The sequence below is a fragment of the Epinephelus fuscoguttatus genome, linkage group LG3 (assembly GCF_011397635.1).
Source record: "Epinephelus fuscoguttatus linkage group LG3, E.fuscoguttatus.final_Chr_v1".
Classification (NCBI taxonomy): domain Eukaryota; kingdom Metazoa; phylum Chordata; class Actinopteri; order Perciformes; family Serranidae; genus Epinephelus; species Epinephelus fuscoguttatus.
Window position 1 is genome coordinate 21,822,516 of NC_064754.1, and position 26,157 is coordinate 21,848,672.

General features: G+C 40.9%; 2 protein-coding genes across 4 annotated transcripts in view; one reads left to right on the forward strand and one right to left on the reverse strand.

Moving 5' to 3' along the window:
- herc3 (HECT and RLD domain containing E3 ubiquitin protein ligase 3) overlaps positions 1–4,482 on the forward strand; it is a 36,858-nt gene extending 32,376 nt beyond the window's left edge. The window contains exons 24-25 of the mRNA XM_049566740.1: positions 885–987; positions 1,841–4,482. Of these exons, the coding sequence (XP_049422697.1) occupies positions 885–987; positions 1,841–2,049 (312 nt within the window). The 3' untranslated portion in view covers positions 2,050–4,482. The remainder of the gene's footprint in view (positions 1–884; positions 988–1,840) is intronic.
- A 928-nt stretch (positions 4,483–5,410) lies between these two features.
- The window catches only part of fam13a (family with sequence similarity 13 member A), a 74,425-nt gene continuing 53,678 nt past the window's right edge, over positions 5,411–26,157 (reverse strand). Inside the window, exons 13-26 of one of the 3 annotated variants that reach the window (XM_049566711.1) lie at positions 22,729–22,787; positions 22,347–22,389; positions 16,439–16,592; positions 14,112–14,177; positions 11,633–11,849; positions 11,256–11,397; positions 10,873–10,954; positions 10,560–10,765; positions 10,298–10,381; positions 9,599–9,694; positions 8,117–8,200; positions 7,172–7,368; positions 6,815–6,916; positions 5,411–6,696 (exon numbers count right to left, since the gene is read on the reverse strand). In XM_049566711.1, coding sequence (XP_049422668.1) covers positions 6,573–6,696; positions 6,815–6,916; positions 7,172–7,368; positions 8,117–8,200; positions 9,599–9,694; positions 10,298–10,381; positions 10,560–10,765; positions 10,873–10,954; positions 11,256–11,397; positions 11,633–11,849; positions 14,112–14,177; positions 16,439–16,592; positions 22,347–22,389; positions 22,729–22,787 — 1,656 coding nt within the window. In that variant the 3' untranslated portion in view covers positions 5,411–6,572. The remainder of the gene's footprint in view (positions 6,697–6,814; positions 6,917–7,171; positions 7,369–8,116; positions 8,201–9,598; positions 9,695–10,297; positions 10,382–10,559; positions 10,766–10,872; positions 10,955–11,255; positions 11,398–11,632; positions 11,850–14,111; positions 14,178–16,438; positions 16,593–22,346; positions 22,390–22,728; positions 22,788–26,157) is intronic. The other 2 variants (XM_049566721.1, XM_049566728.1) reach the window with 2 other exon arrangements.

The following is a 26,157-nucleotide window of genomic DNA, read 5'->3' on the forward strand; positions in this document are numbered from 1 at the left end:
GCCGGGTCGCTCGGGCAGCAGGCCAAGCAAAGCCCCCCAGACGTCCCTCTCCCAAGCAGCGTTTTCGAGCTCCTCCTGGGGGACCCCAAGGTGTTCCCAGGCCAGATGAGATATGTAATCCCTCCAGCATGTTCTGGGTCTGTCCTTGGGCATCCTGCCAGTGGAACGTGCCAGAACACCTTGAGCAGGAGGCACCCAGGGGGCATTATGATCAGATACCCAAACCACGTCTACTGACCCCTTTCGACATGAAGAAGTCAGCAGCTCTACTTTGAGCTCTTCCTGGATGTCCGAGCTCCTCACCCTATCTCTAAGGCTGACCCTGCCACCCGAGAGAGGAAACTCATTTCGGCCACTTGTATCTGTGATCTCATTCTTTCATTCTTTTAGCCAAAATTCTCAAAATTATATATTTACAACTAATAAATAAAATCCCCAATTAAATATCTCTAATCATAATGTAGCTCTTATTTATTTTATTAGTTTATTTAGCAGGGACAGTGCTCACATCTTAAACCAATTTAACAGTAAAAAAAGCTGTATTCATGTGAATAATAGTGGTAGTTTGTTTTGTAGTTCAGCATTTGGTTTCACATATTTTACTGCTTATATCAACACTTGTGTCGCTGTTGTGCAGATTACAACACTACATCGGTGGGAAAACCTTAGAGGGATTGTTACGCAACATAAATATGAGAGACTTCTCTAAAATTTTGTATACAAAATTTATGCAGTAGGTGCAGAAACTACCAAAGTACATGCATATTTCAGAGGAATCTGTTTAACTGATGCATGATGTGTAAAAATTGCTGCAAAAGAGGAAATGTTTTAATGACGATTAAACGGGGAAATGCTTCTCATCACCACTTCTTTTCTCTTCGCAGAACGCTGTTTACAAAGGGGAATACACAGCCACTCATCCAACAGTCAGATTGTTCTGGGAGGTTTTCCACGAGTTTTCTCTGGAGAAGAAGAAGCAGTTCTTATGTAAGCATTTAATTGCCTCATTGCTCAAAGTGCAAGACAGTTTAATTCTCACGCTCTCGCCCTCAAACATGTTGTAAATACTATAATAATATGCAGTTTGTTCTCGCTTGAGAATATACTACTATATATAACTCACACCTGACAATAATTTAAAGAGCCTTGTGGTAAATCACTCCAGTGTGGTGTGAGGTGAAAAGCTTATAAAAGATTAGAGATAAGATTAAAAAAATTACATGATACAGTAAAGTCGTCACATCTGACAGCACAAGGAATTGTCCTAGTTTTTTCAGCCATTAGCCCCAGAGAAGAAAGAGAGGTCTAGGAGGAACAAAATGATTTGTCTATTTATCAGCCAATGTTGTTATCAGATTTTTAAACTCTTAAAATATTAATATTGGTCTTAAAAATCTGATATCAGTAGGGTTGTATTTTAAAGGGTCTCAGTAAGTGGAGCGGGTCATTCACTAATCGCAAGGTTGAGGGTTTTAGTTCCAGGTCCCCCTATCCACATGTTGAAGTGTTATAGCGCAAGAGAATAGACTGTATACAATAACAGATGTAGCCATGATGATGTCATCGATTGGTTTGCAGACCCCCACTTTGAAGCCTCGAGTTTGGCATTTTGCTGTCTTGGATATTTGGAGCCAGAAGTGATGAGAAGTGACCATACTTAGATGAGAGAGTGGAAATAACCCTAATACTAGCTGTTAGCTTGGTTAGCAAGGTTGAACCCCAAACTGCTCCTGTTGGTCAAACCAGCACCTTGCTTGGAAGGTCATGCAGCCACATTTTGAGCTTAGAAATTTTTTTCTAGTAGTTGACTCTTACTTTGTCCTCTGTCTCCTGCCTGCAGTGTTCTTGACCGGCAGTGATCGTATCCCCATCCACGGCATGGAGAGCCTGCGTATTGTCATCCAGTCCACCACAGCGGAGGAGCACTACTTGCCAGTGGCCCACACCTGCTACAACCTGCTGGACATGCCCCGCTACCAGACCAAAGAGATCCTGCGCCGCCGTCTCACTCGGGCTGTGGAGCAGTACGAGGGTTTCAGCCTGGTCTGAGGAGGTGGAGACCTGCAGCAGCTTTAATGCACTTTAACAGCAATATGACCCCCGTGTCAGTGTCAAAAGAGTGTAGTGGGACTCGGACTTGGGGACACAGGAAGATCACTCTCTTTATATACTCTCACAAGAGTATCTCACAAGATTGTTAAGCGTCTTGAATCTGAAAGGTCTATCTATATAAATCAGAGTATTATGTTTTCATTGCTTTCGGCCATGTTTCTCAATCTTTAAGGACCATTTGAAAGATACTTTAAATGCTGATGTATGGATATTTATTTGAAATTAATCACACTCCTGAAATATTAATGACATACTTAAATTTACATGAGAACCTGGGATCATAAAAAATATAAGACCAAAAATCAAAGGCCAGAGGAGGTTGAGAAACTCAGGCTTTTTGGACGTTTGCGTAGTTTTATTTTGGTCTTTAATTATTTTATTTTGTTTTGTACTTTATATTCAGCTCCTTAAATTCTATTTTTTACATTTAAATAATTCTGTTATTATCTTGAGACAATATATCTGCTTTTTGTTACTTTTACTTGGTTAAATAGAGTGGTTATTTTTTGACAAAATATAAAAATGTGTATATATGTATGTAAATAGCACTTTGAATATAATCTTTACCCTTGACATTGGGAGGAGTGTTTGTCCCGCTGATCCTTTTAAATCTGGACACCAGCATGTCCTCTCTGCCTGAGGTTAAAGAAGGACAATGTGGGAGTACTCAGCAGGCAGAGAGGTGAAACATGGTGAATATTATTTGCAATCCCTCTTTCCTTTCGAGCTGTGGATCACAGAGAAGCTGACTTTGTCTTGAACCTGCATTCAACAGTGTTGCCTTCTACAGCAAAACCTACACGAGAAGCTGACTTTAAAAGTTGATTTTTAGTGGTTGTTGTCTGTGTGCATGTTCTTGAGTGGGAGCAAAAACCAGATTGTCATTTAAAGAGTTAGACATTTTGGGAAATACGCTTGTTAGCTTTCTGGCAGAGAGTTAGGTTTTAATGTTTGACTGTTGAATCTGAGGTGGCGACTAACAGCTACTTAGCTTAGCTTAGCCCAGCCTATCTTATCTTAGTTTACCTTAGCACAAAGAATAGAGAGGGGTTAAACAACTAGCCTGGCTCTGTCCAGCGGGAATAAAACTCACGTACCACCACCATTTAAGTGTACTATCTTACCCGTTATATCTTATTTGTTTTATACGTACAAAAACTAGGGTGTAAAGACAACAACTCACCGTTTTACGTGGCGTTATGTACCCGCTCTCTCTTAGCTGATATCGGTGTTACACCGTATTCTGTGACCCATTAGGTATGACTTCATGATGAAATTAATTTAAGATAGCAAACATTTATTAATTAGTTATTATTAGTGCATGCCTTCTTCTGATAGCTGTTACCAAACATGGTGCCATCATAGTATTTAGATAGGGTTACGAATTTATATAGCCTAAAAGCATATTCAGGTCACAGGATGTAACGGGTCGCGTAATACAGCATAACACTACAAACTTTTTCCACTGGTTGCTTAGCAACAGCGCCGCGCTAAGAAATACTGCGGCACAAAACCCTGCGTAAAATGGCGATTTGTCGTTTTTATACATATTTTTTCGTACAGACTTAACAAATGAGTTATAAAATGATGCTTTCTCAACTTAAGAAAAACTTAAAAAAAAAAAAAAAAGATTTTGTAACTGTTCGATAGCGCGAGACCAGCCGTTTCCCCGATTTCCGGTCTTTTTTCCTAAACTAAGCTAAGCTAAGCTAAGCGGTTGCTAGCTGTAGCTTCACATGTAACGATGCTAAGCTACTTCTCAACCAGAAAGCCAGTAAATGTATGTATGTCCAAAAGTTGCATTTACTACAAAATATTTACTCATTAAAATTAATAATTGTAATTAGTTTGTTTCCAAGTCGCAGATAAGTAAATTATGACTGTAAAATGTTTCTTGGAGGATGACACAGTATTTAACAGTGTGGGCAGATAACTTATTTAATTCGCTAGTCAGTTTGTTGCACATCTTGCCCTGATACTGTATTTATTCCTACAGTCAAACCTCTTTAATCCAAATGTTTAATCAGATCGTGCATTGGCGTGAAGTGTGTGACATGGTCTTGCATATATACATATATATTTTTTATATATTTCATACATGACAGTGGTGTCAAAGTGACTTGAGACAGTAAATGACTTGATGTGTCCCACCAGGTCACACTGACACATCTGTTTAGCAATAACAATCTGAAACAGCCCAGTAATGTAGTGATAACTCTGGGCTTTTCTTCTAAAGGTCTTAAACAGTGGACTCTTCTGAGATGTTTTCTTGGGACAGTTCATCTTCTTGCTTAGCTCTATACTGCATGTACACACATGTTCTTACATGTTCAGTCAGTATTTGTCTAATTAAAGCTCATTTCTCCTGCAGAGTTTAGTCCTATGCAAAGGTTTGTGCAGCCCTTGACTTTTTTGCACCTTTTAATGTGCTACAAGAAAATGTGATTTTGCATATTTGTCTGAAATCTACACAAAGCTCTGTGTTCCAGCCAACTTTTTAAATAAAACAATACAGTGTTTGGTGATTGCATTATTGGACAGAAATATGTTTAACAATTACTTTGTAGCTCATTACATATACTTACCATCTTTTTACATATTACATTTTGTTTTTAGCAGCTTGATTTTTCTGGAACAAATTCAGTAATTGATCCACAGAATATTTATGTATATCATTGTAAACTGAATATCACCAGCTGGTCACCAGTGTTATTTAACCTTGGTATTTGGTTGAATTTATGTTATGACATCGGGTGACTAAAATTTAATGTCAGGACAACGTTTAATGCCAATGTGAATTTGACATCGAATATTGACAACAGATGATATTTTGTTGGTTTTAAGTTCTGTTGTTTGGTAAAATCCAAAGTCTGCCAAACTTCTCATGCTAACCTCATCTCAACAAAGGAATAACAATATTTAGTTGGTATGGAGACCAAAATCCAACATTTGGAAACCATCATAATGTTCACATCCACACAAGGTGGAAATCTAACATCTTTAGACATTTAAAATATTGTCAACTTCATTTTCAATCCATCCAAAATTTAACGTGTGTCCAACATAACAGTCAAGTATCTCTCTGACATCATATTGACGTCCAGTGCCAGTTGAGTCTTTAAACCAAACTATAGGTTAGTTAATCAAGACAATAATTGTCAGAATAATCAAAAATGAAAAATAATTGTTATTCACAGCCCTGAAACAGTGATGTACTGTGCACAAGAGGAATTTCCTTCACCTAAAATGCTTCCACGTCAACTCAGTCACTCAAAGGAAATCCACACAGCCAAAAAAACTCAGTAAAAATATGATTTCATTCATATTATATACAAAATACAAATACAATTTATGTACTAAAATGTACACACTCAAAATTCATTAAGCCTCGCCAGTGTTTACATTCAGTAAAAACGAAATTCACACTGATAAATCATCCATTTTGGAGAAAGGAAGGAAAAATGTACTCGCTCACAGAAATGTAAACATACATAAGTAATCCATATTTACAAAAGAACCAAACGAGCTCCGGAGAGGACGAGAAGGAAACACAGGCCGCCCTGCAGGAGTCATCTCACAAACGTCTGTCAATGTTTATCAGTGTGAGCAGAAACATACCAGTGATTTCAAGACGAGAAATAGCTTATTTTGACAGTAAGGAAATGGGAAAAAAGCACGTCAATGCACAAAAAACAGTCAAATGCTTAAGTACCAGTGATCACAAAAATAAGCTGTTTTACTGAAAATGAGTTATTTTGGTTCATAGGTTGTACTCTGAGTCACTGTCTTTGGGTTGTGTTAATATTTTAAACCATTTCTTTTAGTGAGAAAATACTCGATTCAACTTCTAGGGAAGCAACAAAAGATTATCTCAGATATTATGATGGTCAGAACTGAAATAGAGAAAGCTATTCAATTAGTGAATACTGTTAAGCTGATTGGAGTTATACAAATATTAACGTCTCCCTTACAAAAATACACACTTCTTGATCGCAAAAATCCTTCTTTAAAAATAGCAATAATTTCATATCTGTTATTTTACTTACACAGTTTTTTAAGACTTCTTCTACAGTAAAGTGTGAGAAAAATAACTTCTCTGATAAAAACATTCAAAAGGATAGAAATAAATTATTAGCAATAAAAGTGTGATTCAGGTTATTTGTGGGTGTCTGGAGAAACGTCCTCTCATGAAGGTGAGGTTATTGTTGAAAGCGAACTTCTCAAGGTGAAGCAGGTGACTTTGTGTCGCTCTGAATCAGTCGTGGGTCGCCGGCTCTCTGCGGGCTCCAGAGGAAAAACCCCACTGAGCTCAACAGATTACCAGGTGAACAGTTTACCCCCGAGCCAGATACAAGAGCGGCACAGATGGCAACGAGAAAGAAAATCATATCTTCTCTCAAACAGGGTGAGATGTGTTCGACTCAATCTCCAAAGTCCTCTTAGAGTCTTTCATTTTTGTCTCAGATGAACTTAGTGGAGTCTCTTTTGCTGATGAGGACTTCCAGCAGCCGCAGTTTGGCTTTAATGTGCTTGTATTCGTTGTACTCGACTGCCAGCGGGGAGCGGTCCTCCTTCTGCACGTTTCTATGGCAACAAGACAACAAACATTAAGAAATGGAGGTTCTGCAGTGGAAAACCAATTATGTGAATGCCTTTCTTACACCCTCTCACTCTGTCCTTATGTAATCTTTTATTTTTTTACCTTCCGTTCTGTCTGAAGAACTGATCCTCAAACTCTTTCAGAGCTTTGCGAAGTCGCTTCTTCTCCTCCCGGGCCTCTTGGAGTTGCTCCACGAGTTCCTCCCTGTAAGATTAGAGTAGAATAGAAATACTTAACTATCTCAGACTATAATATTTACATGTGTCTAAGGTAGTGGAAGAAGTACTCAGATATTTAGCTTAGGTAAAAGTACCAATATAAAAATGAGATTAATCTTGCCTAATTTTGGAGCGTTATTTAGCCCAATCTGAGAAGCTAGCGTGACATAGTAGGTACCGCCAGATTCCTTTAGTGTGACGCTACCACTGTTGTTGTTATGTGTCATTTTTAGCAACTTACATAGTGGCGGAGTGCAGGTTGGACAGCCTCATGTCCGTCACATGCTTAGAGGGTGAAAGTTCATCCACAGGTGAAATGAAACCGTCCGCGTCCTCCTCCATGTGGTCCAGGAAGCCGAGCACACTGAGGTCAGGCCGGACGGTTACGGTGAACTGTGTCTTTGAGTCCCCGTCATCCTCTGAGCCATCCTCTTCCTCCTGCAGAAACAACAAAGAGGTCAAATGGAGGCCAAGTGTTGGAAAGGCGAGGCTGTCAGACGGCTTCCAGGCTCAAACACTGCGGTGCATCAGGGTCGTGCAGTGTTAGTCACCAATGCTTCAAAATCACCACAGTACAGCAGCACAATGCACTTCGATGGTCCTGGTTTGTGATTCATGTCTATACTCATTAGTGCATATGGATGGAGTTAATGAAGGCATGTCTAGAAGACACACACTCCGAGAACCAGCTTTATGTACTCTGTAAATCCTGAAACTACTACAGCCAGCAAAATACACAGACTGATTACAGTTTGCCTTAAACACACATGTAAAGGGATTCCTTCTGCTTCATTACAATTGGGTGCTATTTTTAAAGCTTTGATCATCATTTGTTTTGCTTATTATCATTGCTGACAATTAATAATATAATTATTGTTAAAAATGATGGTCAAAACTGTAAAAATAAGACCCAAGCTGTAATAAACCAGAGCAATCCTTTAAAACACAACATCTACAGCTAAAAAAATCACAGAGCAGTTCAAACATCAGGTCCAGGCAGCTACTGATTCAACGTCTCTACAGGCGCTGGTGGCAGGAAACAGGCAACCGCCCAATCAACAGGCAGCAATCAGGTTCATTAGAGGGGTGGATGGTGGGTAAATGAGGGGGAGTTAGGGTTGGAGGGAGGTGGGGGCGGGGCGGGCGGGGTAGCTGGCGACTGATTATTCAAGCAGCAGCTCTTCACCTTGATGTCATCGAAGAAGAGTGCGGTTTCGCCCTCGATAATGGGCTGAAGGAGTGGACCTCTGCGCTTGCTGGAGGGAGAGCCCTGTGGTGACGGTTAAGAAGGAGGCGTTAACCACGCTGAGACGCTCACGCTGGTGTTTACAGCAAAACCACGAGGAAACGCCACAGTGCCTTCATGTTGTTGCCACATTCTGTCTAAACTGACGTTTCCCTTCTTTTTTTTTTTTACATTTAATTTTCAACGTAAAGGAATACTTGACTGAGCACGGACGAGTAGCGCACCTGGGACAAATGTATGTGTCTGGGAGGCACTGAGCATATGACTGGTTGTGGGAGAGTTTGTTAGTTCATGTTTCCTGTATCTCTTCAAGTCATCAAGCATTTCCTCAGTTTTTGGATATATCATTCACAGAGGAGACATACGAGAAAAGCAAAGTTTTCTTCACAAATTCATTGTAACATGAGGTGAGCACCTGAAATACAAAGGATCATTTTGGGGGTGAAGCATTCCTTTAACGCCACCGGATTTTTCACAAGAGGTCCAAATGACAGTAATAAAAAATCCTAACTCGATTCCATTTAAACTTTAACAGCGCTGTGAATGTGGGGCAAGACTAGAGTAAGTTGACTTGTTTGAAGCCTCATGAATGCAAACGATTTTAAGATCTAAATATCACGACTGCTCCTTATTTTGTAACAGGAGTGTGTATGAAACAGAATTATACAGAATTAAGTAACAACACTTTTAAAAACAGGGAGAAAAAATACATTTTCCACCATGTTTTTGCCTCTTTACATTCAGTTCAGGAAACAAAGTCTGAATTTTGGGGAGTCCATAATCATGTCAAAGAGGTACAGTTTTTATTTTAGGTATGGTGCTTGTTAAGGGTTAAAAGCTGCATCATAACTCCATGGCAATGGTCCCAATTTGCATGATGGGGATTAACAGTAGTGCGTTATATAACGGATATATACCGCAGATCATATCTTACATAATAAAAATGGTTATCAAATAGTGGAGAATACAAATACTAGTAAAAAGGAAGCATATACACTCGTCCTTTTATGCAACTAAGTGACATTAACAAGACTGATTCTTGTCTACACTTCAGAGCAAACAAGTCCTCGCATCATGGGGAAGTTGACGATTTCTGCAGTTTCTGACCTTCCCCTGCACTCAGCTGTTCATGATGTCACATCCTGTGAACTCAATCTGCCACCTATGAGCTGCTTTACGACCTGGGGACTCGCTGAGCTGCTAAAGCTGGACTTAGAAAGGTGGATAACACGTCTGTGGCATGACTGCCACGGGCTCCCACAGCAGGGACTAAAGCCAACATGAGCTGGGATTAAGTGTCTGCAGACGCTTCGACAATGTGGGTATCTTTGCGGCCTGCTCATCAAAGAGCGGCAGAACAAACGGGCAGCTGTGGAGGAAAATAGAAAATAACAGGGAGGGAGGCTGAGATGCGATACTTACAATGACGGGGATGGTGGAGGCTCTGCACAGAATCTGCTTCACCAGGCGATATCTGTCATACAGGGGCTTCATGATTTGCCTCTCATTCTTGGTGACCTAAAGCAGAAAGAGAGGGGGCACACCTTGTTAGCAAAGCATTAGCTTCTTTCTGGCCTCCTCTGTCTCCCTGCAGACTAACTAGCCACAGCGCTAACATAACACAAAATGACAGCTAACCCACACCAGCCCACAACAGGCCTGTTCTTTAGAGCGTGAAGGTCGTTAACCACAAAACATAGAGGAGCACAGCGTGAGGAGGTGACAGAAAGGTCGGCTGTGCCTCCTGATATACAACAATACTAACGAGGGATTAAATGGCAAAAAAAAAAATGTCACAGCTCATTTACAGTTCAGTTTGTTGTGACAACAAATGTTTTGTAAAATGAATACAAACAAAGATTAAAAAAAAAAAACCACATCCATGCTTTCATTTTTAGCTGAAACCCACTCACTGTGAAAGCTAACCACATAAACACACTGGCTCGAGACATTATTCACCCTTGACTTGCAATCTGGGTCACAATTGAAGTGGTAAACAACATGTTCTCGTGTTTGGGCCAACATGGCTGGCAGGAGATCTGATGTACAGTTTGGGTCGGCCTTTTGAGGAGGCTGTGTGTATCTGTGTGTCTGTGTTTGTTTATTCGAAGGAAGACTTACTGGTCGACCGTGTATGCTCTCGTAGTAGAGGAGGGCTTTCTGCAGGGCCACTTTCTCTGCTCCAATCTGCTCCCGTGTCATATCCTGTCAGTGGGGAACAGGAAGTGAAACATGAAAACATTTCAGAAATTAGTTCACAGTGTTTCTGCCTGCTTTAAAAATGTATGCTGTTGATCTTACACGAAACATCCATTTGCTGGATATGTCGGTCTATGTTTTATTTATCCGGCCTAGTGAGTGCGTGACGTTGTCGTGGTCTTACCTTGATGTCCTCAGGGCGGTTCACCTCCTCCCTCTTCTCCTGCAGCCTCTTCAGAATCGTCTCCAGGCTGCTCTCCACCGGAGGCTTCGCCACTTTCTCCTGTGGGGGTTTCTTCTCCAGCTGAGAGCCGAAACTTTTGGGCAGTGTGTTGCTGCGCTGGCGGGTCAGAGGTGGCAGATCCTCTTCAGACTTCATCAGTTTGCTTTCTGATGAGGAGAAGGAAACTATATATGAGCTGTCCTGATTTTAGTTTTATCTCAATACAGACAGTCCATCAGTTGTTTTGGGAGTGCTTCTCATTTCCGTGTCTTACCTTTTAGCTCCTTACGAAGCTTGGCCAGTTCGTTAACCCATCTCAGCACCTCTGGGTTTCCAGCTTTATCACTATGGGATGGCTGGATGAACAAAATAAAGCGATAGAACAGATGAGAACAGATTCGTCTTTCAAAATAAAGCAGCTGCACCTCTAATCATTGCTCACGTGAATGTAACTGTATCAACCATAAATCTCAAGTAGAGCTGTGAGTGGGCTTTTTATGAGGCAATTGGCCTTTAAAAACAGTCGCACAACCTCTATTCTCTATTTACAATTAAATTTAATGAGTCATGGGGGTCTCTTCAGACAGTCAACGACCCTGTTTATGGTTTCTGAAAATGTCTTTTGAGTCCGATTTTGGTTGTTACTACTGTTCTTACCCTGTATTTACGTTCCTCTTCAAACCTCTCCTCGAACCTGTGAATCTTTTTCCTCAGTACGTGGATCCTCTTTGTGATCTGGGCCGACGTCAGCTCCTCCTTCTCATCGTCACAGGAGCCAAGAGACGAACTCCGTCTGCGACTGGAGACAAAAACACCCCATCCAGCGAAAAAAAAAAGTTTTTAATTGTTAGCATGTTCAAATGGTGTTTCTTATATACAAGACCACGGCTGAACATTTCTGCCTGGAAACTTCGGTGTTACGTGGAAAGACTTTTTAGGCGTTTAATTAAAACCCGGAGAGGAACTCTATTATTACTGACAGCTCCTTTTCCTACTTGCTTCTACATAACAAAAAAAACATGTCAAGTGTTTACCTGACAAATGAGTGTGCGTTTGGTGGCGAGGGAGGCACTTCAGTGTCGTCCAGATACTGCTGGCACTGTCCATAGGCGTAGAAGCGAGGGGAGAGCATCGGGTCACTGTCCTCCTCCAGAAGCTGGCGGATCAGACGTCCCCCAGCGTGAGGGGACAGTCGAGCTTCCTCGCGGTCCATGCTCTCCCTCTGTAGTGGCGAGAAGGCTGGGACCGGTTCTAGAAACACACAAACAAACACGCCTTGTGTGAAAACATAACACGTGACACTTGTTTTGCTGTCAGAAAGAGGACACAAGATATTTGACACAATGCAAATAGAAGACAGGTTAGTCCGGGGTTCTTGGAAATGTGCTGCATGCTGGCGGACAGACAAAAAGCTTGTCTTAGTCCGGAAACAGCAGATTCACCATATTAACCATGAGAGCTCTGTAGTTACAGAACTACATGATATACTGAACTCTAAATCCAGTATCAAATCTGCTTATGAATCTGAATCCTTTTATTTCTTTTGTCGACTCTATTTAGGGTTGATTTTTTAACCAGTTACAACTATCTTGACAGTGGAGCTGAGACTGAAATTTAGGCTAACAGATAACTTTTTTCTCTTTAAAAAGTCAAAAATAGTGGAAAATACTGGGGATGCCTGCGCCCTCACACATGAGTGAGTTACCGCTTGAGTATGTCTCTGTGTTTGTTTGTGACAGAGATGAGTCAGGACGTTAAATACACAGTAAACAGATGTTGTTAACTTTTATTTAGTGAGTTGTTGTCATGTTTTGCAGGATGACATTCATAATACACAGTGCAAAGAGCCACACATTTCAGCGGCATTTAAAGCATGATTTGGTTATGGAAAAATGGGATTAAGGATTTCAAATGGCTCTTATAAGCAATGTTTTTTCGGACAATGTTTAAACTTTAAGATTAAATTGTGCTCAATTTTGACTGTTTTCTAAATGTTATCTTACTTTTAGTCTAGTCGACTTTTAAATTAGTTATTGTCCAGATTGCTCTTTGCTAATAAAACAAGAGAAAGTTTGTTAGATAAAACAAATGTGGGTTTTTTGCCAACTTGAAACCACATCCAAAATGAAACCAGCTTTTTCTTTCCTGCTAAAATCTGTTTGTTTTTTAAAAAACAAGTCACACACAAGATGGGTCAAATGTTCTGAGAAAGTCCAGCATTAATTTTCCAAACATCAGCACTTGTTCTCTTCCAAGACATTGTAAAGTAATTTCCCCCCCATCTAACATCTTTTTGGATCTTCTCCGTCTATGTGAAAGTCTCTGGACACGACGAAGCTGCTCTCTCTGTAACCATCGTGGGACTAAAAAAACTTCCTGTGGGGCTCCATGGACACAGATGTTATTCTAGAAACTGTGGGTGAGACACGCCCACCCTGCTTCTCTCTGTTCATCCCCTGGTTACAGTCTCCACTTTGGCAATAATTATGTCTGGTGAAAATAGCCATGCAGATACCCCTGACAATCCCTGGGCTATTAATAATGCCTGGCTCTCTGTGGGATAATGTCAGGGCGCGACCCCTGTTGAGAGGTTTGGTGATGAGTTTGTGTTTTAGTTTCCACTATGCATGGTTAGAGATAAGCACAGTGTCTGTCTGTCAAAGCACATGGGCATGAGAGAAAGACGAGACAGAGGCAGAGAAATATCAGGTTGTTGATGAGAGAGTTCACTGTTACAATAAGAAGAGAAAACTCTATAGAAACTATGTGAAAACATAAAACTCAGCAGGAACAATAATGTAGATTTTATGGAAAAGGTGAGACCTGTTACATCAGGTGTCAGGAGACTTTAGAAATATACAGAGGAGTCATTACACAGGGAGAAGAGATGGAGGTAGAGAAAACAAGCTCTGAGGGCAACCAACCGTCAGTGCAAACATTCAAGGTGTCAGAAAGCACACGTGTAAATATGAACGCTCAGTTTTAAACGGCACATGCATATTTTTCTTAGCTGGGGTGAGTTGGGCTGTACGAGAAGCAACTTAGCTCAAATTTCAGCTCTGGTTCCCGCAGGTCCTCCTGCACTTTTAAGTACGTGCAGTTTATCAAGTCACAACTCTTGGCATGTTAGCTCTCGCTCACAGCGGCAGGTGAGACTCTCAATCATGGCGAATGTCTTCCTTTGAGGGCTATTATCTAGCTCAAAATGCCGAGCAGTGTAGCCAACCACTGAGGCTCCATGGCATTTGAAATTAATCCTTTAAATCAACCTCTTGTGGATAGTTCAGGATTAACTAGACTAATGAAACAAAAAAAAGAAAGAAAGAAACAAGCCAGTTTGCCATTTCACTAAAGGTTGCTGTGAGTGTGAGACGCTCGGCCACAATGTTCCAGATCATTCAAGCATGTTGCCATGCAGTGGAAAAGGTCACTCAGACAGCCTTTTCTTTCTTTCTCGCAGGATATGCTGTTTGTAGCAAAGTCAGTCAACACTGACGGTAACGGAACACTTACCATCACAACAACTGGAATGGAAAATACTTTTGAAATCAAGGAAAGGAGTGCTAATGAAGGGAGAATCTAGAGAAGGAGAAAAGAGGTGGAGATGAGAAGGAGTCTGAGAGGACAAGATGAATGAATGAAAACAAAGAAACAGAAGTAAGAAAAGGACCAACATGCATCCCCTTCCCCATATGGGAAATCAAAATAACAAGCATCTCCCTAACCCTTAATTAACAAGACACATGAGCTACAGACTCTTGATGAAACGCCTGTTAATGTCGTTCCACAATCGCTGGCAAGGACAGAGCGGCGGCAAATATCAGGTCACCATGACAGGCGCTGGCACAAAGTGTACTGGGACAAAGGCCTCGCACCACTGCCTAATGCCCTCACCCACTCGCAAGCCCATTTGTACAGTATTTCACCTTCTGTACAGCGTGCACACACAGTACTTACTACCATTATACCACTTTACTGACTGCCTATTCAGCTTGGCCTATTTCGCCAGAACATAAATCTCTTTGGCTCTCCTTCACCTACATAATTGCAGTTTGTGTAGTGGCAGTGGTGGTACCTAAAGGAGATACTGTACTGTATCTGAATGGCCTGTCACAGCCAATCATTCAGGCTCCCTGTGGCGTCCTCGCTGCCATGAACTCAGTTATGTATTCAGGACAGAATGTACGGAGAGAGATTTCAGAAAAGGCGAAAAGCCAAGAAAAATCACACACCAGGCAAGTCGTCTAATACAAAATATCCTCATAATATCAGCATTTAACAGCCATCTGGACAGTCAATTTCCTGAACAAACTCTACAAAACTGCCCTCTGCTACCAACTCCCTCAAGTTAATTGTTTTTTAATTACATGCACACACCATGTATCCACTGAGAGAGCTAATCCAACTAACACTATACCTTAATAGAGACTAAAGAATCAGTTTGTTGTCTCATGCTGCAAATGCTGCACGTAGCAACAACAACAACAACCTCTCACAAGCCTCTGTTGTTGTTCACTTATCACATTTGGCCACTAGAGAGCTCCACAAACAAGCAATGGTCTGCTAATGCTCCAAACACGAGGCTGCTGAAGTTAAGAGATTTATGGCGTGGAACAGTTTTGCTCTGACTGCCACATCAAACAGGAAACAGTGGTGGTGGGAGTGAAGACCAGTGTTTGCAGCGGAAAAGATGTCAGAGCATGTTGCAATATGCCCTTTACCAGTATGTAACTGTGGAAATGAACCTGTCGGTTATCATTCCAGTGTACAGTACAGCAAAATGCTTGGCTTTCACTGCTCAACGCAGATACCTCCACCCACCTCTGCTGTGTCGCAACATCCTAACAAAACAATCACAGTCTCAGTGCACAGCGATTGTGCACGATTTCCTTTCTGCACAAACGCCAACGCCACTGTATAAACAAACATATTAATCAAAACTCAAAGGAGGTCTGACGGATTCCAAATGGAGGAGGAATAATCCCGCTCTCGTGACTTTTTCTGCAAACTCTGCATTAGGAATGACAAAAATAACCTGACATACTTTCTTAGATGCATTAAAATTTGATCTCGTGCAAAGCTGCCATTGATTGCAAAATCACCATCACTAATCTGGGAGTGCTAGAGCAAACGTTTCACAACGTCAATTTTAAACTGACTTCAAATGGAGCACAAGTCTGAACATTTAAACCAGGATCAATAACTCTCCGAATATAAGCCAAGTTTCTAGAGCCAGTTGCCTTGTTCACTGTTATCACCATTCCACCTCCTATTAATGATTGATTTCTGACTGTGAATTACAGCAGCTGAGTCTGGAAACAATTCATTGCCAGAATTTGCCTAGTCACTGATACATCCTGTTTAATATAAAACCACAGGAGGGGCTCTAAGCTTAGCTACACCTTCATGTTTTCTTTTGAGAGATGATTACAAGATTCAAGGTTCCCATGTGGTCTACTTCAACAGCAGCAACAAAACAACACACTGTCTGCCGTGCTGATTTATCCTGCCAGCCGAACAAACAAGCACGTCTCCAGCGAGTGTTTCTCCTCCAGATATAGGTGGCTAGAGAACTTAAGAGGATCTTTTACAATTAAATCCAGCAGGAGAGGCAGAAGGAGCTGCATCAGGAGGAGGAGGAGGAGCAGGAGAGGCAGCAGAAGGTGTGCAGCTGCTACCCAGACACCCATGTGCAGAGCTGGGTGGAGGGTTGTTGGGGCATGTTTGTGTGAAAAGGCGTGTATTCCAGATAGCATTGGACCTATTTAAGAAATAAAGCATTGCATGTGGAAGAAAAATACAAGCACAAAAAACAACAGTTAGATGGCCTGTAGCCTCACCTCCCCAGTTGTTTTCCTCAGTAAGTGCTGTCAGGTCCAGCCGGGGCACGTCCTCACAGCTCTCGTGATCCGGGTCAGAGCCTCGCACGTCACCACCGCCGATCCTTCCCGTGTCACAAGTGACAGGCGACTCCTGGATCTTCATCCTTGACGTCTGCACAACCATTAGAGTAAAGAAAAGAGCGCTCAACAAAGATGACCAGCCTGTGAACACACTCTTTAAGTTGAGCCACACACTCCCACAGACTGGCCCTGCCCTAACGGAGGGGGCTGTTCCTTGCTCGCAATTGGCTGCCTCTGCGGCCAAAACATCCGCCCATCTGTCTAAGGCTGTGTGTGAGAAAGCAGGAGTGGATAGGCTCCGCCTCGTGCCTCAGCCCCCCTGGAATCCCTCACCCCTCCCTTCTTCTCTTATTTTCTCTCCCTACAGTAGTCCTCCTCGCTTTCTCTCTTGCCTGACATGCACATATTCCCCACCCTTGTGCTGCTCTGGACTTGTTTGTTTCACAGCAGCAAGGGCAGAGAAGAGGGAGGGGTGGATGGGGTGTAAGAGAGACAGAGAGGGCGGGAGGAGGTGAGGACAAAAAAAAGAAAAAAAAAAGAAAAGGCAAACAGATTGTGAGCCAGCACACGTAGGCTGACAGGGTGGTTTTTTTCTCTCCCTATCTGTCTCTGCCTGCAGACAAACATCCAGTTTAAAGCAGAGATATTACATGCAGGTCTTCTCCTCCAGCACCTCATTACTTCTTCTAGCTCTCCCACTGTTTACTCATCACCCACCAGTTTCTCCTCTCTCTCCCTCTATCTCAAACTCCACTTTACTTATCCTCAATCAAAGCTGTTTAATCAAATATTGGTGTAATGTAAATAATTTAGGGAAACAACATACTCAGCGGGTAATGTATTAACAAAGTGTCCACAGATCACTTAGCAGTAAGCCCACGGGGTCCTATTTCCTCTGTCTGGGCGTGGGACCAAGCTATTTTTAGGAAAAACAGATCAAGACACACTGCTACTAGACCTCATAAATGCCACAGATGGCTTACAGGAAGGGGTGCACTTGAATCTGGTTACAACAGCCCTTGTTTTGTTTTGTTTTTTTGTTCATGATACCAAGTTGTTGTTGTTGTTGTTGTTGTTGTTGGCAGGTTCATGAGAGATTACAGTGCAACAGCGTAATTAGTTTCAAGTGTGTGTGTGTGTGTGTGTGTGTGTGTTGTGCGGCCAAACAGTGAGTTATCACGTCTCCTCAGCTGTTACAGGAGAAATAACGGGGATGTGACGGGAATCACAGAGGACACAGAGACGTATTAGTGCCCAGAGAACAGTCAGACTGTGTTAGCAGCAGGAATTCCTGTTAGCAGCAGGAATTCCCCCTTGAGCAGCTCTTACCGTCACCGTATTCCTATCAAGATCTTATTTTATCAGCACTGCTTAGTTTCACTGGTTGATCCCAGTATTTTCAGCCTCTGCATGGCACCCTCCTGTTCACAAATTCTCATATAGCAGCCAAACAGTGCACTAAAATATGTTTCTGAAGACATTTTAGGTTAGAAATAGGCAATGCAGTGACAGAATCTTTTATATTTTTGAATATATGTGATCAGCACTGTCTAGTTATTGTTAAGTTATTGGAGCTGAATTTGTGCTGAATACAAAAAAGTCATGTGACTCTGAAAATACTGCTTACATCTGGTCAAATTATACATCATCTGAGAATGGCACATTTATCACAGTACCCTAAAACCTCTGAGTCCCCAGAGGGTGCAAGTTTGATCCAAGTTTGGTCTGAGTTTAAGAATGATGGAGAGCTAGGTGGCTATCTCCGTCTATCCCCTTCTAAACTCTCTGTGACCGTGGTAGCGGATATACAAAAATGCGGATGTAAAATCTGTAGTTCAATCAACAGCATGAGAGCCAATGAAGAATGCCAAAAATCAGTGAGGGATGAGCAGGGAGATCTGGGCACTGATAAAACAGAGGGAAGTTTATTTCATTTCCACATACATCGCACCTTGTTATGATACAAAGCTGGTTGAAAATCTGCAAATTATCCCTTTACGTTATTGGTTTTGTTCTACTTAGCACCTTTTGAGGCAAATTTATCAAGAACAATCCAAACTGAAAGTGTTACATATTCACAGATATTTAAAGACTTCATTACATCTTTGCTCATTAACATAACAGCAGCCTGCTCTTGAGTAACTTATTAATCAGAAAGTTTTTGATCAAAGAAAAACTTGTTAATTAGCAGCTTGTGTCGGCTTTGTTCTAAACTCGTTGCTTGTTAACTGCTGCACTTTAAGTGCCATCTTGCTAAGTGTTGCCATCTTGCAATTAAAGTATGGACTCATTAGACTTTGAAACACAAGAGTCTCCTGGATGAATGTTATGTAATGGTAAGGTCTCAGAGGTAAGAGATGAATCACATCTCGTCACGTGATACATCTACAATTATATCATCTGCTTTTCAGACTCTTAAGGGACCAAAGTTCCTTCAGCAGCATGCACTCTTGCTGTCAAATCCTTTTATATGCAAATGAGTCATTATCACAGTTTGATAAAAGAAGTGCATATTTTAAGACTTGATGATTAGATTATCCTGCTTATTTTAACTGATTAATCAATCAATGAATGAACTGAACCACTGGCATCAGTGCAGAGAGAACAATGTAAACCCACTTCAAGATACTCTGACGAGTAATGCTGTGGATTAACAGGAGCACAGATGTTCCAGCTCAGTGTGATCCTGCTGTGTTCAAGTAAATAGACAAATGTATACACACACACACACACACACACACACACACACACACACACACACACACACACACACACACAGCACTCTGTTCTCTGTAACATCAACCACTGTGTTCACTGAAACACGCTCGAGCCACAATTACATCATCATGAGGGGTCCAGCTGGTGCAAAGGAGGGGTGAGATAGACAGAGCTACTGTGTGTGTGTGTGTGTGTGTGTGTGTGTGTGTGTGTGTGTGTGTGCGCGGAGGAGTGGGGGGTGAGGGGATGCATTAGATAATGATTAAGCTGTGTTTGGGGGGCTTACACACAAAGTGTACAAACAGAGTGGAATTTAGGGGGCATTTTTCTGAGATGGCACACAGACAAGCGTATAACCTTGGACACACGCACGCACGCACGCACACACACACACACACACACACACACACACACACACACACACACACACACCAACAAATAGTGGAGGATCTGGCCTGACATAGACTTCCTGTCTGATAGCTTTGTTTTGTTTTCGCTCTCTCTCACCATCTTTGTGTGGTCGAGCTCTCGCCACACACTTTCAAAACACATCTATGTGCATGCACACACACTTTCTGTTCAATTCAACAAGTAAAAGACTTTATCCGCTGCAAAATAAAATCTACTCTGATGTTTATATTGGCATATAATTGAGCTGTCAGTGTTGCAGTCACTACGATAGATAACCTGACCTGCACACATGAGCTGCTAAAAAACTCTGCAACTGTCACTTCTCCCAAATATCAGTTTTCTGATGTCGTGGGTACAACGTGTTCACTCTGTTTGCCCTCAACTTGGCACACAGGTCAAAAAACTGTGTTGCTCCACAGACTGATTAACTTTAACTGAGAGCTACTGGCTATTGCATAATTAGTAGCATAACAAAACTGTTTCAACATTTTCACTACTAAGTCACTAAATACATCTTCTCAACTGTTAATGTGGGAGTCGTGTGTGTTTACAGGGACTGAAGCTAGAACAAGACACTCAGTGACGTACTAAGACGTGCAACACAGCAACATACTGAGATTAAGGGCTCATGTGTTCCATCACAATAAAAGATGCCAAATAGAGGAAGTGTTTTCCTGAATTTTTCTTTCACACAACATTCATTATTCATAAATTCGCTGTTCACTTTTGCATTTGATCATTTTATCAAACTTTTAGTTTTTAAATGTCAGAAAACTCTAACAAATATGTCTAATGAGTCCAAAGTGACGCCTTATTTTGTCCGACCAACAGTAAATCCGCAACGATTAACTGATTAATTGTCAACTGTTAAATCAATCGGCTACTAATTTGATGATCAATTGATCAGTTCGAGTAATTTTTTGAGAAAAAAGAAAAGTTGAAATTCTTTTATTCCAGCTTTCTAATTGTGAATATTTTCTGTTTTCTTTCCTCCTCTATGACAGTAAACTGAGTATCTTTGGGTTGTGGCATAACAAGACATTTAAAGATGTCATCTTGGGCTTTGGGAAACACTTACATTTTTCACCATTTCCTGACACTGTACAGACCAAACAACTGATTGATTAAACAAGAAAATAATCGACAGATTAATCAACATTAAAATAACCATTAGTTGTAGCCCTAACCAACAGTTCAAAACACAGATATATGCAGTTATCCATGCAACTGCACAAAACATTTAAAAAGGTGCAAATGATTGTTTTGCATTTTTTGTTTGAGAAACAACTACGATTATCGAACAACTATTTACTGATTTCACTTTTGATCTTTCAGTCTACTGAGTGGTTAATCAGCAAATTAAATGGGTCACAATATCTGCAAGGTCACTAAAATACTGTGTATTTAAGTCAAATAAACAGAATTTAAGTGTGTATATAAAAATCTGCCACAGGTGAAGAGGTCACCATGCACACATTATCAGTCTATTAACTAATCCAACTAACTGCAGCTCAGAGGAAGACAGAGATGGCCTGACAGTAACAATCATGTCTGTGTGATATCCCGCACTTTAATGGCCAGCTGACAGGCTGTTGGGCCAGCCTTCTCTCAGATCGGCGCCACACGGGCTCCAGATGGCCGCTCAGTGGCACAGTGTGGTGGTGGCGGCGGAGCTGAAGCCTCAGAATCCATCTGGGCTGCTTAAAAAAGACTCACCATATTGGTGCAGCGCTGCATGATTCTGTTCAGCGTTGCTGGTCCAGATTAACACTGGAGACGAGCAGATGGAGAAGGTGACTTGTTTCCTTCTGCTCACACTGACAGCAACACAAAACTTCAAATCAAAAGTGCAAGTCTTTTCTGCAATGTTTTGAACAGCTGGCTGAGAATCAACTGTGTGTGTGTGTTTAACGGCAGGAAAATCCCTTTTTGCAAGAATGCTAAAATCTCCCTTTGTCAGAGGTGAAATTATATGTTTCTGTGGAACTGCAGTGGAGTTTCTATTCAACAAATCAGTTGCAGAAGTGACACTAACACTGGTGAGTAACACTGTGTTGTGAAGGCTAGTATCACAGAGCTTTTCCAAGTGCTTACACTTTCTGTCTGCCACTGCTTCGTGTTCAGTCAAATTCATATCTCACACTGCAATTTTTTATTCGTTTCTTTTATTTTCCTATTTTGTTTTGTTCTTTTGAAATCCAACTCTTTCTATCCTGCCTTGTGTTCATTTCATATGCTGTCTAATGTCTTTTTAACTTGTCTTACATGAAATCATTTGAATTCTTTTTATGTAAGATACTGAAGCAATAATTTTTCTACACATTATTTGCAATCAAAAGCAGAACTGTGAGCAGAACTTTGCTTAAATAGCAAACTCTAAAACTGGCAAAATTACTAACTAAATCAGGAACAAGTAAAATAAAGTACAAGTCTGAGCAAGTATTTGATGTGTTTGGGACTTGGAAGTTTCTGAACCTTGGTGCGACTGACACATTTCAGTCAGTACCAAACAAGTATTGAAATTCAACACCCAGCCCTTCCCTTTGTTCCACAGCTGTCTCCCTCAAATCTGAAACTTTTGTTTTTTTCTAGTGGCATTGCATGGTAGAGCGGATCCACTGTGTAAGAAGTGGAAAGAGGAGAGCTGAAATAAACAATTCAACCTAACAGAGAGAGAGAGAGGCTCAAAGGAAGGCAATCATGAACTTGAACTTACCTGTGAAGGAGAAGGAAGGTCGTCTTTTCTTGAAATATCGTTCCTGAAAAATCCAACAGAGAACCCACTTTAGTAAAAGAAGCTTTGACTGATGACACCAATCAGTCACAGAGTTTATACATACAAATACATTTATCTTTGCTGCCTGTCTTTATCAGATAAAGCATACACTATAAACATCACAGTTTGCCACATAGATCTCTTAAAGATCACAGACTGAGCTGCAGCCAGTAGCTTATCAATGTAAAACAAACATTCAGGTACCAGGTGCTACAACTGCTTTATAGTGAAAGGTAAAAGTTGTGAGAAAAGGCAGTTCACCAAGTGTAATTACTTTTTTTAATTCCTCAAAGGGATCAAGCTATAGTTTTGAAGAGCTTACCCTTTCTGAAATGCGTCCATGTGGTTGACTCCAGGTTTCTCACCAACACACTCCTTAAACTGGAAAAAGACAGACACATTTCAAACATGATTTGTAGGCCGGGTCATATCTGTAGCACCACTATGCTTCATGTATTACATGTTGTGACACATTTGACCTTTCTCAAAAAACTGCAGCTCCCGCAATTTGGATATTGCGCTTGGCGACAGTGTGATTTCAATAATGTTTTGATTAATTGTGCAGCCCAACTTAAAATCAGAATCAGAATCTGGTTTAATGCCATATAGCTTTTCACATGCAAGGAATTTGCTTTGGTGTATTGGTGCATAATAGAAACATTCCAAGGGAAAACAAAATTAAAAATAACACTCACAACAATCCATCCTGTGGTTGTTTTTGATATATTTCACTCTGGACCAAAGTGGTGGATGAGCCGATTGGCACTGACATCCACAGAGCAGCTAGCATGGCTAAACACATCCAGCTAAAGACGTGGAGTCTGGAGATGAGCGTTGGGTGGTGCAATTTAAGCATTAAATGTATTAACTTTGATATGACTGTATAATAACACAACTTAAATGTATTTATCAAAAAGATTAAACAGAAAGAAATACTACATACACTGTGTCATGTTGTGTCGTGTTGCTCGACATCAACGGCACCAGGGGTAACTCCCCTGAGACACTTATAGAGCTCCTAATTACCCTCAATGGTTCCTGACATAACTAGCTCACATTCAGAGACAGCTGTTCACACTTACAGACGCAGATCCTCAACAACATGAAACCTCTGCCATCAACCACTCAGCAACACCACCGCCCAGCCAATCATGATTGTGCCAGCTATCACATATAGAGTGGACCTCAAGTATGTCAAGGCATCGATTGTCGTCTATACTGTTACATAAGAGACTGGCGTGGGGATTCAATTTCTTTAGTGTGTAAACTGAATTAATCTATTTGCATCAGTTGGTCAAATACATTTTACACTGGCACACATGGTTGATGAGCCAAGACTGAATAGTAACTTGACTTGCCTTCATACAGCTGCGGTGTAAGAAGAGTCTGTAAAGACTTGATCAAGTAACTGGAGCTACGTGGTTCACACCATGTCCACCTCGTGACTTTGACTGCTTTCAAATACTCCTCGTATAGACCGTACTACACTACTGCTGGGTATGACTCACTGTATGTTTGGATGGCAGGCCAGAGATAGCTGACTGAATATTTTACCATCGTCTCATACTCCTAACTCTTAACCTACATGTAGAGATACAGCAGGAGATAGGTCAGGGCATGTATTAGAGCTACATCTAAGCTCATCATTGGTTAATCTACTGATTATGGCAGATTAATCTAATGTTCTCTAAAATGTCAGGGAAGTGACAATCTGGAAATCCATCGGTTAAAAAAAAAAAAAAAAAATTCTTCCTTTACTACAATGTAAATTGCAGAATCTGTCTTGAGAGATTAGGAAAGTGATGACTTCAAAGTACTCGTTTTGTCAGACCACCAATCCAAAACCTCAAGATATTTAATTTAGAATGGTATGGACTGTTTCATTGCTATTCTGTTGCTAGGGCAACAACTTTGGTCCCTGTTTACTTCCTGTCAGCTTCTGCATTAACATACATTCAAACAGGAAATACAAAGGGACCCATTTAGAATGTTTATGTTGTCCGGTTTGAAATGGTCTATTATCAAATCCTCACATTTGAGATGCTGGAACCAGCACGATGGGTGGGTAGTGACGCATTGCAAGTAACGCACATAAGAGTATTTTTTAAGGAACAAGTACTTTTCATGTTCCTTATTTTAAACATTAATTCAACTCTTTACTCAAGTGTCATTTTGAGCCAGTAACCTAATTTTTACTTCACTACATTTGCCATCTTCTTCACAGCGAGTCTGCTCTAAATGTGGGGATTGAGTGTAGGGAGGCATAGCACGTCTCAAAGGAGCACCTCTGGTGCACATACCAATTTGCCTGGAAGTAAAGGAAGCACCACCTGTCTTTTGACTACAATGCAATGATGATGGAGTAAAACCCAGAACAAGAGGCAGGCTCCAGCCTCCAGCCCTGACCACATCTGGCTGCACGTTTTATGCCAGAATCTAAGAAAAACCCAACAGTTACATAACGAAGTGCCGGCTGTGGCTGAGATCTCCACTTTTGAAAACTACTCCTCTTACCTCAGCAAGCACACTGACATAAGTTGCACATACTGTAGGTGAAAATGTAGTTACCTAGCTAACATTAGCTTTGTTAATTTATCATGTGTAATGTTAACCTTTGATATTATGATAGAGTGGGAGATTGTTCTTATATCAATTGTATGGGCTATCCTAAATTGGTTAATTATCTGTTCTACAAATGTAATTCTTACTTTACTTGATTCATATTTTATGGGAGGAATTGTACTTTTACGATGAGTATAGATTTTGAGTCATCTACTCACCACTGGGAACTGGGAAGTTGTTGCCAATTAATTATCTGCCATTGACTGACGAATCACATGAATGGTTTCAGGTCTAGCAGCTCCTACCTGCCTATTTGCACTACTGTTTCATATATAAAAAAGAGTGTGTATGTTTTTAATGGTGTATTGTATAATATCTATCTATCTATCTATCCATCCATCCATCCATCCATCCATCCACCCGTTATTTCTTTTGAGGAAAAAAAGCCAAATTCAAAAATGGTAAATGTTCTCTAACAAGCTCTAACTGTGCCTAAATAATCTACAGTATAAATGGACATTTTGATTTAAATCTTTAACTTTCTGATTAAAGGAAAAGTAAATATGAATACAAATTCAAGTAAGCACTCAATGTCAGCTTTTAGCGGTCGACAGCTTCTGATATTTGATACTATGGACAGTCGGGACCAGAAATCAAGTCATAGTAACTTTATATCACAATATTAATATGATAATACATTTTTCAACTGAGAAGGTGTTAAGACAAAATAACCAGAAGGAATGGTCTGTTTTTTTTGTTTGTATTGCAAAATCCTGTGACTGAAATGCCTGAAAAATCAAGGTGCTTCAATAAATAAATCAATAAATCGATGCAAAAATTCTGCAAATCCAGCGATTCTATCAACAATCCTGCTCACTGATTTGTAGTAGTGCCTAAAATTATCTAATTCACCCTGAGGAATAGGATACTTGGGTAAAAATGGTAGAGCAACATCTGTACCTCTTGATAAATTTCTCATGGTATCACCCAGCCCTAGCAGAATCTCCTTCAGGATGGAAACTGAGGACAATAAAACCTTCAGAGGCTTCAGCAAACAGAATAAATTCTGCATTAGAGACATACAATCATTTCCCCTCTACATGACACAAATATGGAGCACTCTACACTGTGGTCTCGAGTACCAACATGACAATAGTTGTCAAGTTGCTCTTTGGTGCATCATCATCTT